Here is a 15,819-nt window from a genome sequence, read left to right as displayed (position 1 = left end):
AGCGTGTACTCACACAAATCACCGTTGCACCCTTCAGCCAGCCAAATCCTCACAGCCCTCTCCAAAGATCCCAGCGAATTCAGCCACAGTCAAAGAAACTAATTCTCCCGGGGGAGTACCACACCCAATTCCCTCTTCCCTTTCCTTTTAAATGTTTCCTCCAGCCCCGAAGCCCTATCGCTGATCCTCAGTTCAATCGTCAGCACCTGTTACCACTTGCCTCATCAGCTGCCGCTGTCATGGCAACTGACAACAAGTGAACCAGCCCGGTGTGCCGGCGAAATCGTCCCGGGGGGAAACACACTCCTAGCGGAAATTGGTTCCGCTAGACTTGTCACCTTGTGACACTTTAGGCCATGCTTAAAAATATTCTTGTTTGCCGTAACCCGACCGACCCTGTCAAATTAGGACCGACCCAATTATTTATTTTTTTCCCCTTTTAGTCCGACCGACTTGCCGGTTGTAAACTTGCATTAAGACCGACCGATTTTTTTTTTACTCTTCAAACAACTAATACAAATGCAATAAAATAATATACATTTATTATAGTAAGTATTGTGAATATAAATTGCGTAGGCTACGTTCTTTCTTTTAAATAAAAACCCGTGGCGTCATCTATTATGATTATGTTTACACCATTGGTTTACGCATGTCACACTATGGCCTGTGCGTTCGCTTCGTTTCATTCACTGTCAATGGTTCGCGCTCGGTGATGATGGCTGCGGCGCGGCTGCTTGTGAAATACGTCTGTATGAGCCTACATTTAGTCGCTCATTATTCGAAATTCTTAATGGTCAAATAGGGAATCGATGTTAACGGCCTTTTCTCGGAGCCCGTCCAGCTCGTCATGACATGCCCACCGCGAACGCGCGTCACACAGCAACTGCAGGCTCTGACAAACAAACACACATAAGTGTGGGAAGCCAAACACACCGAAAGGGGGACGAAACGGCGCGGTGTGTTACAGAGTTCGCGTTACGCTGACTTGTAATCTGCGTGGCTCAATGGACCGAGACGTGCGAGCGCGACAGACTCGACAGCGCAGGAGAAGTGTTTGCTTGCGCCAGCCAATGGTCAGAGCGGCGCGAATTAATCTCACCAGCGCCGCGCTGACCAATAAAACAGCACATCCCATACCGAAATGTACTAAATTGCACAAAAGAAAATCGACCATTCCATAATATGTCAGGACAACTCAATCGGCCTATAGTTTCCTACAATGCGCCTAGCTATTTGACCACACTGATTTCCGTTAATAATAGCAGATGTTTATGGGTCAAATCTCTCACTCTCTCCCTGCAACTTTTTGTTACCCTCCTTTCCTGCCCCTAGACCAGAAAGGGGGCTTGTAACAGTATGGGTCAAATGTAAACGAATGGTGCCAAACGCGCTGTTTTATTGGTCGGCGCGGCGCTGGTGAGATTAGTCATTTTAATTTATTTGTTTCCCTCTGAAAATCCACTTTCATTGAAATCTAGTGGCTCCTTTTTTTCTTTTGATTCTGCCTATTTTTTTCCAAATGAATGCAGCTGGAATTAATGCAATAAATATGTTTTTTTTTTTTACAAAGATTTCAAATTGTTTGTGGTCTATAACCTGTATCAGAATGAGGTTCGCAATGGTGCGCCCGAAGGCATGGGGGTTGAAGACCCAGTCAGTGACGTCACGATATGCAAATTTGTTTAAATTCATACCGACCTAATCACCATGACCAAAATTATCCTTTTTTTTTTACATTGAATCTTGAAAAAAAAATATATAGACCTACCTACCGACCCTTTTTTTTTTTTTTTTTGCTGTTACTGCAAACCAAAATATTTTTAAGGATGGCCTTAGTAATATCATTCAAATAACAAGTTTTTGTTTTAGTTCTGCCAACGAAAATTGTTTCAATGATTCGCCCAGTCACTGGTTTCATTAATGAATGAATCAGTGTTGTTCAACAAATTGATTGGATGATGATTCTCTATTGATTGAATGATGATTCTCTAGTGTCCCAATTCAGAAGCCCACATTAGGAAAGTATACAAGAGAACATCAGGAGGACTGAAATGATTTTTTACTGAAATTGTGTTTTTTTTTATGGCAACTTTTTATTTTAAACTATGGCAATGCAGCCTACCAATGCGTCCATAGTTTCCCGGGCCACGAAAGCCTATTACCCATCACAAGATTCATTGCGCACCGGTGATGACTTGATTTTTTTTTTAGAGAACACTTAATTGTAATCATTGGGTTTCAACTTACTCCAATATCTAACGATATAATTCTACAAGTTCACAAATCTTACTAAGATGCAATTTAATAGATAGTTTTATTTTTTTGTTGTAAATAATTGGACCAAAGGGAGCATATTTAGACAGGTTGTGAACCCTGTTTGGTCACAGGTCGTGAACGCCCATGGAAGAATGTAGCCTCTGAATTGGGACACAGCTTCTGATTCTGACCGACAGTCTAGCAAAGTGGACCTTTTGGGGAAAGAAATTGTAAAATGATTAATAAATAATGTTTTTTTCCTTTAAAAAATATGGGAGTAACATTAGGGTTTCAGTTAAGATTAGTCATTTAATTGTCATTTTAATTAGCTTAAAAAAAACATTACCCTTTGAACTACGTTTTTGCTGTTTTTCTCATACAATTTTTCAGCTATCATGCAGTGTCATGTCCATATTTCCTGTCAGCTATTTAAATCCTGAGAAATCCCTGAAATGACTAGCCTGACTACGTCAGACTTCCTACTTCCGCTAATTTCATTTCGCTCCTGTAGTCAGTCTGAGATAGCACCCTATCTTTCTGTTTTCCACCGGCCTGAAAACAGCCTGGCCAATCAACGAACAGAGGGCGGGCTGAAAGCCGTGACGTAGTCGGTAAGCGCCGTGTTTAAGATTAGGTCAGGGAAATCGAAAACGACCGCTGATATGGAGACGCGGATGCAATTCGCTCTGTTGTGGAGAATATTCCCGGCATTAGCAAACTGAAGCCCGAACACGAAGAGTGTGTATTAAACATTTTGAATGGAGGTGATGTTGTGGCCCTACTCCCTTTGGGAAAAGTTTAATTTATCAACTATTACCGATCGTCAGCGAGAAACTGGGGAGCCTTTTGACAGGTCAGTGTCTCTTTTCTTTTCCAGGTCTTAAATACCGTAAAACTTCAAATAATAGCCCGGGCTTTTATTTGCCCAAATCGTCGAACTGCACCGGCTTGTACTTGAGATAGGCGTCTAACTTCTATGAGACAGGCCTTTATAGTTGAGATGTTGTTCATTGAGATGTTGTTCCTAGAGTCTATAATCTCTAAAAATCTCCAAATGCTCCACGTGAAACCGCGGTCTTCCGACCTCTTACTATCTTGTCGATTGATTTTTATGAATATGCGCGAGGGAGAGAGAGCAAGACAGCGCTCGTGTTGTTTGTAGACGTGGGAGTGCGCGCGCGCGGCCGGGGCTCTCTCTCTCTCTCTCTCTCTCTCTCTCTCTCTCTCTGCTCGTTTGTGCCCTGTCAAGCGCAGCAGTCATTCTATTACATCACTCACAGATCAAAAAAGTCGTTTACAGCCATGTTCACTCGGGTATTTCGCTCGCATCATCAAGTGTTTACAGTGGAAGTTCGATCATAGATTTGAGTTCGATGCATGATGTCTGTGGTTCGATGGCTGTGTCGGCGCATAACATACGTCATAAACAAACTTATCTGATTGGCTTACGGGTAACCAATGATTTTAAACTTCAGTACGCGCCCCCTAGCGAGAGAGAAAACACTTCTCTATTATGCTATCCCAGACTCTGTGTACGAAGCAAAGTGAAGTAGCAGAGTCTGGTATTACCAGGCTATGAAATGACTGCCTGCCTGGTGAAAGTTTCACACGTTTGAGTCGGTTCTATTCAATAAAATGGTCTAAATCAGTTTGCGATTTAATTTGAATCATTGGGAAGTTCATGCATGCACATACAAACCTATAACGCATAAAACGCTGGATAAAAGGGAATATTTACCTACAATCCATTGAAAACTAGCCTGAAATGCGTCCTATCGTTTGCCAGTGAGGAAGGTCTTATACCTTTATTAAGATAACTAAAACTTAGCTTAATCGTGAATGACTCGGGTAAAGGCATTTTCTAAACAAGACAATCCAAACGTGACAGCACACAGCACTTAGTAGCCTACCTGTCACAGTTTTTAAATTCCAAATAAGAAGATGAGTCAAGAAATCCAAAATGAATAGGTTGATGAGAAAATAAACTCAGATAATCCAACGCAATGTAACAGCGTGTCTACACGCAAACCGACATATGATGTGATTAAATTAATATCCATGATAACAAACAAGTGGTGGGAAACAGGGACGTGCACAGGAATTTTGAGGGGCAGTTGCTCTGACCTGAAAAAAGGGCACACTTTCAGGAAAAAATACAATCCTTTTTTAACCTTTTGGCTTCCCGTACATTCAGTTGTGCTTCTTGCTCGTATTCAGTTCTGATGGTAGGCTACGGGCAACTACGCATGATTTGTAGTATGATTGCGTAAAGGGAACAGGAATTCCGGTAGGGAACAGAATCGACTGCTAAACCCAGTGCCGATCCTGACCTCCCCCTGGGGCCCTAAGTAAAATTCTGCTAAGGGGCCTCTACCTGACCTGTGACGCCGTGAGCTATGTAAACCATTTGCCATTGCCACAGTCACACCTGACACTTCAGTGCTCCCAATACAATCCTCCCTCCTTTAAACAAAACAGTCAAAGAATAAGTACAAGAATATAGAACAGAATGAAGTTCAAACAAACAATATTTATTGAATAGAGTATTTTCTATAGAATGTTAAGATAACAAGTGAATATTAATGTAAACATAAATAAGAAGAAAATAATAAATTATAACCCTGAGCTTTGGCTTTTGGGATTAACTTTGGTTCTCTCTACAGCCTGGGTATTTTCGGCATCAGTATGATTTTTTTATTTTTATTATGCATGTTGAAGCAATTCTTGATTTATGGTTATTATTTACTGAGGGATGTGCATCCATATTGACTAGTATGTCCAGTTAATCAACATTTTAAATTCAATATAGCCTATAAATCAATAGTCAATCAATGTCAAATTACATTGTCAATACATTGCTTTCTATCTTGCATAAGATATCTATCTTTCTATCTTGCAGTTGTTTAGAGTTTTTAACTACACTGAGAATAGATAATCAGTGTCTTGTTTTATAATGTGTACTTTGATTGGGAGTGCCATCATTCACGTGCATGTATTGTACAGTATGTCTGGTCTCCACATATTTCTGCTTGAAAAATGCGAGTTTCATGTCGTGCACGCGCATATGAACGCACGATATGAACGCGGCGACGCGGTTATGTTTTCCGAGCTGCGCAGTAAACAAACACCGTTGCACTTTGTCGTTTATCAAAAACAAACGTAATAAATAATTGTATTTTACTCTCACTTTTGTCAGGCACAAAGTGATGCAAGAGATGCACTGCCTGCCCAGCTAGCTTAGCAAGACCGAAAAACATCAAACTTTGCTGGTCAACATCAAACTTAGAGAGGAGAGAACACAAGTTTACCTGATTGTTGTTCCCGCAATTCACTCTCATGTTTTTTTTTCTTCTTCCTCTTTTCGTGACCAGACGGATAGTTTCGCTTCATTTTGTCATGGATGTTGCACACATTAATTGACGCGCTATGTCACGAGATGGAGGCGGGGCCTTAAGTAATTTGCGGGGCCTTACGCAGAATACGCACCGGTCGCGTGCAGCGCTGCAGCCAAGTAAACAGTTTGCCCTTCCCTTACTGACTTTCAGTTTCGGTGCCCGAATGGAAGTGAATGAGGCTTTGCGATTTTTTTTTTCTTATCTAGGCCTACGTGAAATTCTGCATCCATTGTACGATTTTTTTTTTCTTTTTTTTTTTTTTTTTTTTTCGAAGGGCAACCTGAGTCGAGAAGGGCATATGGGCAGTTGCCCGGGCAACCTGAGCAACCCCCCTGTGCACGTCCCTGGTGGGAAACATATGGCTAAATCGTGACCTATAACGGGCGGGAACTCCTCTATAGCCTCAAACTCAGTCACACGTAAGGGGCTCGGGCTCAGGCATAATCCATTTTGTGATCTGTTATTCTGACACAGTTTTTAAATTCCAAAGATGAGTCAAGAAATCCAAAATAAATGGGTTTTAATGAGAAAATATCCAACAATATTGAGGAATAATGAGGAAACACTATACAATGATAACAAATTCAAATACGAACAGCAGTGATAATTAAATGAATATCCATGGTAACAAACAAGTGGCGGGAAATGTTAACAAAGACAACAAGAAATCATGATTAAGCAAACTAAAAGTCCATGAAAATGAAATTAAACAAACAGATGACTAAATATGACAGTACCAAAAATTAGAATCTAAGCTCCTTGGGGCCTAAATGTCATATGGTACATGAATATATACAATCAGAACCAGGTTTTTAGCTTGTTGGTACTATGGTATTCTTTGAACCGCCAAATAGCCTAATATTTAAATACCTTGACATGAATTTGAGATGCATGGTATATATTAAAGTACAGAGGTACAGAGATGGGATTCAGAAGAGATTTAGATGCTTTTTTATTTCAGGATGATCTAGGATTCAGTAATTACAGCTGCCTATTGCCTTCATATTTATAACATTTTTAATGTAGAAAACATTTTTCATGTAACTTGTAGTTTAATAAAGTAGCAACTTTTGAGAAGTACCTTCATTTTTGGCCACTTTAATGACCTTTAGATTGTGTCTCTGCTAATAAAATATTTCAACTCAGATCAATATTCGTGTCTAATTATTTACTCATGTGGCAAGTGATAAGCGGGATAATGTAGGCCTACATCCAGCCGGTGATTCTCTCAAAATTACCCCCTTCAGGCTGATTAAGGGTTAAGAGAGAACCACCGGCAGGATGTAGGCTACATTATCCCTTACTTAAACCGTTTTTTAGATGCAGACCTTGTTACAACATGACTATGACAATGTGTTGTAATGAAAATAAAAAATACATTTGGAACACTAGCTTAGCATCAAAATTCTTTTTCTAGATATTATCAATCATCACCCAACACTCAGTTTTGGTATATTATTGAGGACATCTCAGAACTCCATTGTTTCTATCCCAACTACGAAATAGCATAGTCTGTTTGTCGATATAGCAAAGTCTCTCGCTTGGTTAGAATACACTTCACACAAAAACACACTGCCTTCACTGCTTTAGCGGATCTTTTCTCTCTATGTGTCATCTGTCAAAAGTTTGCATTTCAAATGACAATTTCTCTGTTGCTTCTATTTAGGAAATAATTGGCAATCTCACTTTGCTGAGTCGAATATCTTTCTCCTTCTTTCCAGCCATTCTGTATTCACTCTACTATATTCCTTTCGTCCTCCGCTGAAAAAAAAAAAAACTGTCTACATAGACTTTGATGTCTAATCCAACTATCTCAAGGTAACACTAACAAAATAAAACATCACATTATTGATGCTGCAATTACAAAACTGATCAAGCAGCCCTTTCCTCTGTCTTTCACTCTCTTATTCACACTCTCACATATTTACACTCACACAAACCTTATCATTTCTCCCAGTGAGACGTGAATTTGATTATCGTCTGAATAGATAATAAGCAACAAAGATGATTTATAACGTCATTATCGATGGAGGCATTTTTACAGCATCAATATAATCATATTTCATAAAGTCCATTCCCTCACGACAACTGAACGTCCAACTTTCACCAACAATATTAAACGATCAAAACATCCTGAATAATTATTTTCAAAACAATCACTGTGTGGAAAGCGAGAGAGAAAGCGTTTTTACAGAAATGTAATTTGATTTTGCCGGAGGCAGATGAGTCAGAGGCTTTCGGAGAGCGGCAGGAGAAAGACTGACTGCGAACAGCCCGCAAAAGACATTTCTAATTTTCTGACAGTCGTATGACTGGCCATTTTTAACCTGCCTTCACCCCCTCCCACATCTCCTCATTTGCATAGGGGAATAATAACCCAGAGATGTGAAACTACAGAAAAAATATGACGGGTGGTGTTGATTTCACCTTGGCTATCTGAAACATAATTGCAGCACGAAGGGAAACGTGAGACATACAAAGGGCCATCTGATCTCAGCAGCAGTTTGCACGCTGTTGCCAAATACCTCAACGGCGGCAGACAGCACATCGAGACGAGGCTAACACCAGCTTTCATCAACCCAAACATGCCACTTATGGTGTTTAAACAACCTTAATGGAAAATAGCATAGGTCCTTCTGCCCATTTGAAGGGAGCGGTTGGTGGGCACTTCGCATTGACATCTCCCTAAAAGGGGAGGGGGGTGCAGTAGGAGGGTAAAAAATGACAGGTTGTTGCTTCGTTTTGTTCAACATGACGGTAAATCTGTTGTTAGGTAGATATTTACATGAGCTGAGGGTTCTTCAGGGTAGAATAATAACAGCCGCTCTCAGCTGGTAATAAACAAGCACATGCTCACAAAATGAACTCAAAGACACCCTCCCTCAAGAAGATTCTAGAACTTTTTGGTCTTGGAACATGATACAATAGAAGATCTGAAAGCAGGTGTGGAATCTCTTCACAAAAATATGATACGGTCCATGTTCTTTGCCATCACATTTTCCATTCCAAATGAATTCAGTGTGGAGACAGACAATGAGAGTCAGACTTATTTCCTTTTAAAACCCACAAAAAATAAAGAGGAAAGTTCTTTTTTTTCGTACTTATTTTGATTCTTGGTACGACAATTTAAATAGAGAAAATGTTTCTCACTGTGGGACTGTGTTGTCACAGTCAGGCTCAAAACTGCTGTTTTTTAGTCAGAGATGTTTACCTACAAGATGTGGAAAATGATCATTTTCCAGGTTTGACCGACCCTTTGCCAACAAATGAAAGAATTCCCAAGAGATTATTTCATTAGCGATATATCCTCTCACATCTATGATGGAAGATGAGGTGAAGTACCTCATTAAAAAGGAAATATCTGCGGCATATGCAAGTAAACACGAAAGCAGATCCCCTGAATTGGTATAGGCAATAAAAAAATGAAGAGAAGTGCTCCAAACAGATGTGTACTCGCAAAGTGGTTGAATGGCTGTTGACGAAATAAACGTCATTTAAATAATCTGTGCTTATAAGTTTAGTTTTAGAACATTCTGAGAATTTTACGGGCATCTTCAAGTAATTTCTCAAGTTTTTAATGCAGATTGTTGCTCCATTATTTGTTTTAAATTTTATACCGATCCTGAATGAATGATTTATGATTGCATGCAGGTTATTGCAACAATGTTTTCCTACCCCTAAACACGACTCTGAACAAAACAAACTGTTATTAGTCACTTCACATGCCAGTTAGTTAGCCTGTTCCTATTAGTAGATGGTCCCCTCTGTCATGACAACTCTCAGAGTGTTTGGCATGGTAATGGATATGACAATGTTGATATATGTGGTCTTGGTGGAATAGATCTGCCACGCTGCTGCTGCTGGTACAGGACCGGCTACTGCCAATACATACACGACATGCTGCTGTGTGAGCAAGTAAGACATGCTGCTGCTGTACAAAAAAGCTTATGAATTACCCATAGCAGATCTAGGTGGAGCTGGGGCAGGTGGAGGGTTTCTGAGAGCGCGCTGCAACTGCTACAGAAAATGCTGACCAGTATTTGAAGGTTGAGCACACGAGCTCATTGGCTACTGATACTGCAAAAACCAATCAGCTGTGCCGTTTAGAGAATGATACGATTGCAAGTGAGTTAAGGACCTATCACCCTGTGCCATATAGAGTTTCATGACATAACTTACAGTATTTATACCAGAAAACAGAAATTAGGCAGGTAATTAGCTATGTAAGCTGACACTACTTCAGCACTGCTGAACCTGCTAGCTTTTGCTGTCCTGCCAAAACCCATTTTCATGGTAACAGATGCTTCTCTAATTAGTGGATGTCACTTGTAGGATACTTTTTTGTAAATAAATTCAGCAGTTAATTTATTGTATTTTATTTTAAGTTGAAATAAAACTGATTTATTTATTTTACATAAGTATATACAGTATATAAAGAAATAATAAACATTCAACAATCAGTATCACAAAATAAACCCAACATAAAGCGTAGCTTGCATTGATTTTGCATTAATGACTGGCTAACTGCTCTCTATTTCACTTTGACGGGGTTTACCAATTACGTAACTTGCAAATAAATTCAAAATGGACATTAAATACTGATTTGATTTTAAACATTTATGTTGGGTGAAAGAGACTTTCAATTATACAGTTTTGGTGATGGACCACGTCATTTTCACATACTGTACACACAGAGCATCTGTCCCCTTTGCAGGCCTCTTGTCAGTGGCGGCTCAGGCCGTCTCCAGCCATCTGCCACTGGGAAGATGTTTGAATCTGATTCAAACGCTCATGACAGCTCGCTACACATCCCGGTCTGTCAACTGTATAGTAAAACATTCAGCAGCTTCTCAGACTCATGAGAGCTTTACTCTGGAACTTTACTTTTAGCAAGAAGGGAGTGCAATGATTGGACCATGAAAAAGAGAAGCATCTCTTATGACAGCAAAGATGTTTTAAGTTGAGAGTATATTGATCTTTGAAGGGTACCTATTATGCACCATTTTTACAAGATGCAACACAAGTCTCTGGTGTCCCCAGAATGTGGCTGTGAAGTTTCAGCTTAAAATACCCCACAGATAATTTATTACAGCATGGCCAATTTGACCCTATTTAGGTGTGAGCTTTCATGTGTGTATACCTTTAAATGCAAATTAGCTACTGTTCTCTGCCCTCCTTCCGGAAGAGGGCGGAGCCTTTACATCCCATGCTTCGGATACTCCAGCAACAACAAAACTGGAGAATCTCAGTCAGCCAAAATGTCAGAAATTGTCTGTAGCGGTGTTCAGCTTATATTTTTGAACTTGAGTCGGACATAGATTGAGAGATTTAGGAAGAAGTTACAACTTATAGAATGCAACAGGACGTTTCTGAATGGTTAGTTGATGAATAAATGTGGAATGGGGAAAAAGCGCAAGGTCTCGAGATGCGCCTTTTAAAAGTTGAACTTATTTTAACTTGAGTGTGCCGCCTTTTTAGAACGTCGTGTCATGCGCGAAACGCTGCAAAAGACGCGAGACTCGAACACAACGGAAAATTAAAGAAGCGCATTATAATGGGAAAAAAGTGATTTTCTGGTACAGGATGAGAGCTTATTAATTACGAAAACTATTATTTATATTTGCTAATTATTATTATTTATTTTTTTCAGTTAGTTTTTCAGTAACTGTTGTTAGTTTTGTTTAGTTTTAGTTTTTCATTTATGTTGAAATTTCTATTTTATTTCAGTTTCCGAAAATGTTTTTTGACCAATGTTTTCGTTTACGAAAATAACCTTGTCTGGAACAACATATTTTCAGACACTGCTTCTGATTTATGTGGATTATAAAAAAGGAGTGGGTTGATTTTTTACCATTATAGGCTGGTTGTTTACACACACCATGTAAAAGTGAATTTTGCATAATAGGTCTCCTTTAACATTACATGCTGGGCCAGGAACAAGAACAAATTAACAGGAGTTGCGGTTATGGCAAAATTCTCAGAATATAAGCAAAATCATTTGGAAAATCCCAGAGTCAGACATATATACAACACAGACCAGAAAGAAATTAATGACCTTTGTAATGAACAATTGCCTTCAATGCCCAGAGCTACAAAGTATATTAGATAATTTATAGATAATTTATTCTATCCTCTGCTGTTTTATTGAACCATTCAATTTTTAATGTATTTCATTGATCTTAGTGGGGTTGTTTAAACAGAGCCCAGTGTGAGCTGTAATGAGAGTATTGGCCCAAGACCTCTTAGGTTTCTAGAAAAACCGTCACAAGAAATAGCAGATATAAACAATCCCAACCAGTAACACTAATGCTTGAGTCCAATTCAAGGTCTTCCCAACCAAACAAACCTAAACATCACGTATTTTCAGAGAGTCTACAAGACTGAGTCAGCAAAGACTTCAGCCCTGATCACACTGACAAATTCCCCTGCTCCATTCTGTGCCCCTCGCTCTTCCTTGATGGATGGTGGCTTGCATTTCTCAAACGTGGCGTCGCTGTTAATGAGGAAGGACGGCAGGCATCCACATGACAGCACATTCCTGAATGAGCCACATAACTGACGCTTCATGATATTATTTGGTTGGGGGCTGTCAGGATCCAGAACAAAATAATTATGCACATGGATCATTAGTCAAGTCAACATCAAACAGGAAACAAACAAATGTGCCCTTGTATCTGCAGGGATCTGAGTTTAGTCAGAGATGGAGACCACTGCTGTTCTGTGATGCACAGCAAGCTGCACTAAAATGAGAGTTTTGAATGTATGCATAACTGAATATCTCATTCATGTGGTGTGATGCTGTTTCTCTACTTCTGTGTTAATTATTTGCTATGTTTATGTTTGAAGTGAAAGACCAGATCACAGTGTTACATTTAATGAGTCATTGAGGGCTGTTATTTTTTGAATCTCTGTCCATGTATGGAGGTTATGCGTTCGATTGGATTGTGTGTGGTCTAGTCAGAAGGGCTGTCTATAAACTGACAGTGTTTTGGAGACGTGGCGCTCACCTCTCCTCTGTCTCCCCTCAGCCCAGCTGCACAGCGAGGTCAGGCGCTGAATTAAGACTGCAAACAGATTTCAATGGATTGTCTGAGATGAGCTGAACTTAAATGGGACTGAAATGGACTTGATGTGAAATTTACCCCACCAGTGTTTTGAGTTTTTCCTGCAGGATCGATGTGCAGTGAAACTCAGTAGAGCTGGAGTAAAGAGAAAAGTATGTGTAGATAAATATATATAAAATATGATAAAGATGATAGATGCACAGACTGATGAAGAGATGGGTAGATAGACAGATGTCAGACAGGCAGATAGATGGACATATAAACAGACAGGCTAATAGACAGATATACAGACAGACAGATAGATAGATAAATAGACAGATAGATAGATACACTGACAGACAGACATATACAGTAGATAACGACAGAAAGATAAATGGATTAATGATAGACAGGCAGATAAATGGATTGATGATAGACAGACAGATAGACTGATAAATAGGGAGATAGAGACAGATAGATAGAGATAGGGACAGACAGACAGACAGACAGATGGGTGGATAGATGGACAGACAGACAGATAGGGTTTCAGACAAATAGACAAACAGATAGATAAATGGATTGATGATAGAGACATAAAGATAAATGGATTGATTATAGACAGAAAGATAAATTGACAGACAGACAGACAGACAGCTAGATAGATAGACAGACAGATAGACAGAGACAGAAAGATAAATGGATTGCTGATAGACAGAGAGACAGACAGATAGATAGAGCAGACAGACATAAAGGCAGATAGATAGATGATCAGACAGACAGATCAAACAGATCAGACAACCAGACAGACAGATAGATAGAGACAGACAGACAGACAGACAGACAGATAAATGGATTGATGATAGAGAGACAGATCGACCTCTATGAAAATAAAGTTCACACCAGTCACAAGTATCGTTAATCATACTTTATTAAATAATAATAATAACAATAAAAAAAGAACTTTTTTTTCTGTACAAAGTCTACAAACAACAATTTTTGAATGTTCTGACCAGTGCCGGGATCTCCATGTCTTTTGGTGTTGGCCTCCTGTCCCAGACAGACGAGGTAATACTATCACAGCTCTGCAGCAAAGCCAAAACAGGCCAGAGCTCCAAGGCACTTGGAAAAGAGTCAACAGAGTCCAATGAAAACCGAGCTGAATACACACAATCTCTCCCTTTTCATCGCTCTCTCCCCCAACAACTGAACAATCCATGTCTCCGGCTGATTTCCGCACTCCATAATAAGACAAGGCCCCTCTCCCCCCCGAACCACAAGTCAACAGAACTCCCAGCGTGGCTCTGGGGAGCGAGAGGCCAGTAGAGGTACATTTAGAAATGTACACACATTTCCCCCATGTGCATACTCGTTCTACCGCTCTCTTCACCTCTAGGTGAAACGTTCTGTGAAATTCTCACCCTTCTCCCAGGCTTACACCAAACCTGGTCTTGTTAGCCTTCATTTTCAGCAGCCCAAAATAAACCATGGAGTAAACAGACAGATGAAATGAAATAAAGCAAGCGCAAGGCCTGACTCCGACGAGGCCCCAGTGGCTTTAAACCCAAGGACTGGTGTTTCATAATGGCTCTCCTCCAAAACAGTTTGCTTAAGGCTCGATTGTTTGTACATGAAAGTGGCTTGGGGATTTTCCAGCTCCTTCACCAAAGTCGCTTTGCCAGCTTGAGTCTTTGTTCCTTCAAGAATAGGGTACAGAGAGTAGGAGAGAACAGAAGATGCTCTCACTCTTTTTCCACTCTCTTAACACTCCTTAGCTCAGTGGCTCTGAATCCTTAGCAATCCATAGGTTGCGATAATTTAGTTTGAAATTGTCAGCATAGAGTCTTTAACGCTATGCTTAGAAATCAAACAGAAGAAAAAAAGAAGGAAGGAGAAAAAAAGACAATCCTAATACTTCAATCTAAAATGATTTTTTTCTGAATGTAATACAGCATTTTCTTTCCTCGTTCTCTAATGGCCACAACAAAAACATTATGCTACAGACAGACTGAACTTATGTATAAAACATTCATAAGAGGCGTTGACACTTCAAAACGGTTGTAGAAAGTGGCAAAAGACGGGATGGAATGGGAACTTAAGCAAGTCAGCAAAAAGACACGAGTCTAAACTAAAGCAAATGTCCACAATATTCTAGGCCACAGCGTTCACACAATAGAGGCCAAGATTTCACAAGCGATCTGTCTTCTAGTCCTAGTGCCTCTCTCTCTCTTCTAGCTTCAATTAAGCATTATTAGATTGTATTTTTCTTTACAAATCTATAGCAATATACATTTCTTTAAAGTTCTTTTTCATTTTTGAAGGGGTAAAGTCATTAGGTTGATATGTGTTGATCATGTTTCACTCCCGCTGAGCTGTCCACAGGAAGCCTCTACGCTTCCAGTGATCCTTCCACAATCCCGGTCAGAGATCAGCCCTGAGGTCCATTCACAGTTTTGGATCAGGCCGGCACCAGTTCAAGAGCGGACAGAGCGTCTCTCCCGATCGACTCCCTTCAGGCCTCAGAACAGCAGCGCTGCTGGTTGATCTTCACCTTGTGCTTGATGCCGTCGTACAGCTCGAAGTTGTAGTTCTCCAGTGTGGTGGTGCTGCGGGATGACAGGCCGTTGTAGGAGCAGGTGCAGTAGAGCAGGAGACCGGCACACACCGCCCCCAGCAGAACGCCCAGGGAACTCATGACGATGATGGTGACCAGGATGGGATCAAGGGTGTACAGCCAGGCGTTGTCTTTCTCGGAGTACCGTGTCACCGGAGGTTCTCGTGAGGGGTTGGGCGTGGTCCAGGCAGGGAAATTGAACCCTGGAAACAGGAATAGAATGTTTATCAGTTCATAAATTTCGCAAGTATCAATGTGACCTAAATAGTTTTTGGATAAAAATAAACGTAAGGGCTGAAATAAATGCAACTGACTTCACATGCCATTCATAGCAAAACATCATTTACTCAGTACATTTGCCTTGTTTTCCAGTAAAAATATCCAAACATACTTAAAACTAGTTACATTCACTGGAGTAGCGAAATTGTGTTGAATAAGACTTGTTTTCTACTATTCAGAAATTCGGGGTTATTCAAAAATTAATAAAAAAAACCAGTTATATTGTGAAATATTA

General features: G+C 40.0%; 1 protein-coding gene across 1 annotated transcript in view; it reads right to left on the bottom strand.

The window, feature by feature from the left end:
• Positions 1-14,594: 14,594 nt before the first annotated feature.
• nrp2b (neuropilin 2b) overlaps positions 14,595-15,819 on the bottom strand; it is a 90,153-nt gene continuing 88,928 nt past the window's right edge. The window contains exon 17 of the mRNA XM_056251662.1: positions 14,595-15,508. Coding sequence (XP_056107637.1) covers positions 15,204-15,508 — 305 coding nt within the window. The 3' untranslated portion in view covers positions 14,595-15,203. The remainder of the gene's footprint in view (positions 15,509-15,819) is intronic.

This window comes from Rhinichthys klamathensis, unplaced genomic scaffold, assembly GCF_029890125.1.
Source record: "Rhinichthys klamathensis goyatoka isolate OS25496 unplaced genomic scaffold, OSU_Roscu_1.1 h1tg000088l_1, whole genome shotgun sequence".
Classification (NCBI taxonomy): Eukaryota; Metazoa; Chordata; class Actinopteri; order Cypriniformes; family Leuciscidae; genus Rhinichthys; species Rhinichthys klamathensis.
This window is presented reverse-complemented; position numbering and strand designations above follow the sequence as displayed.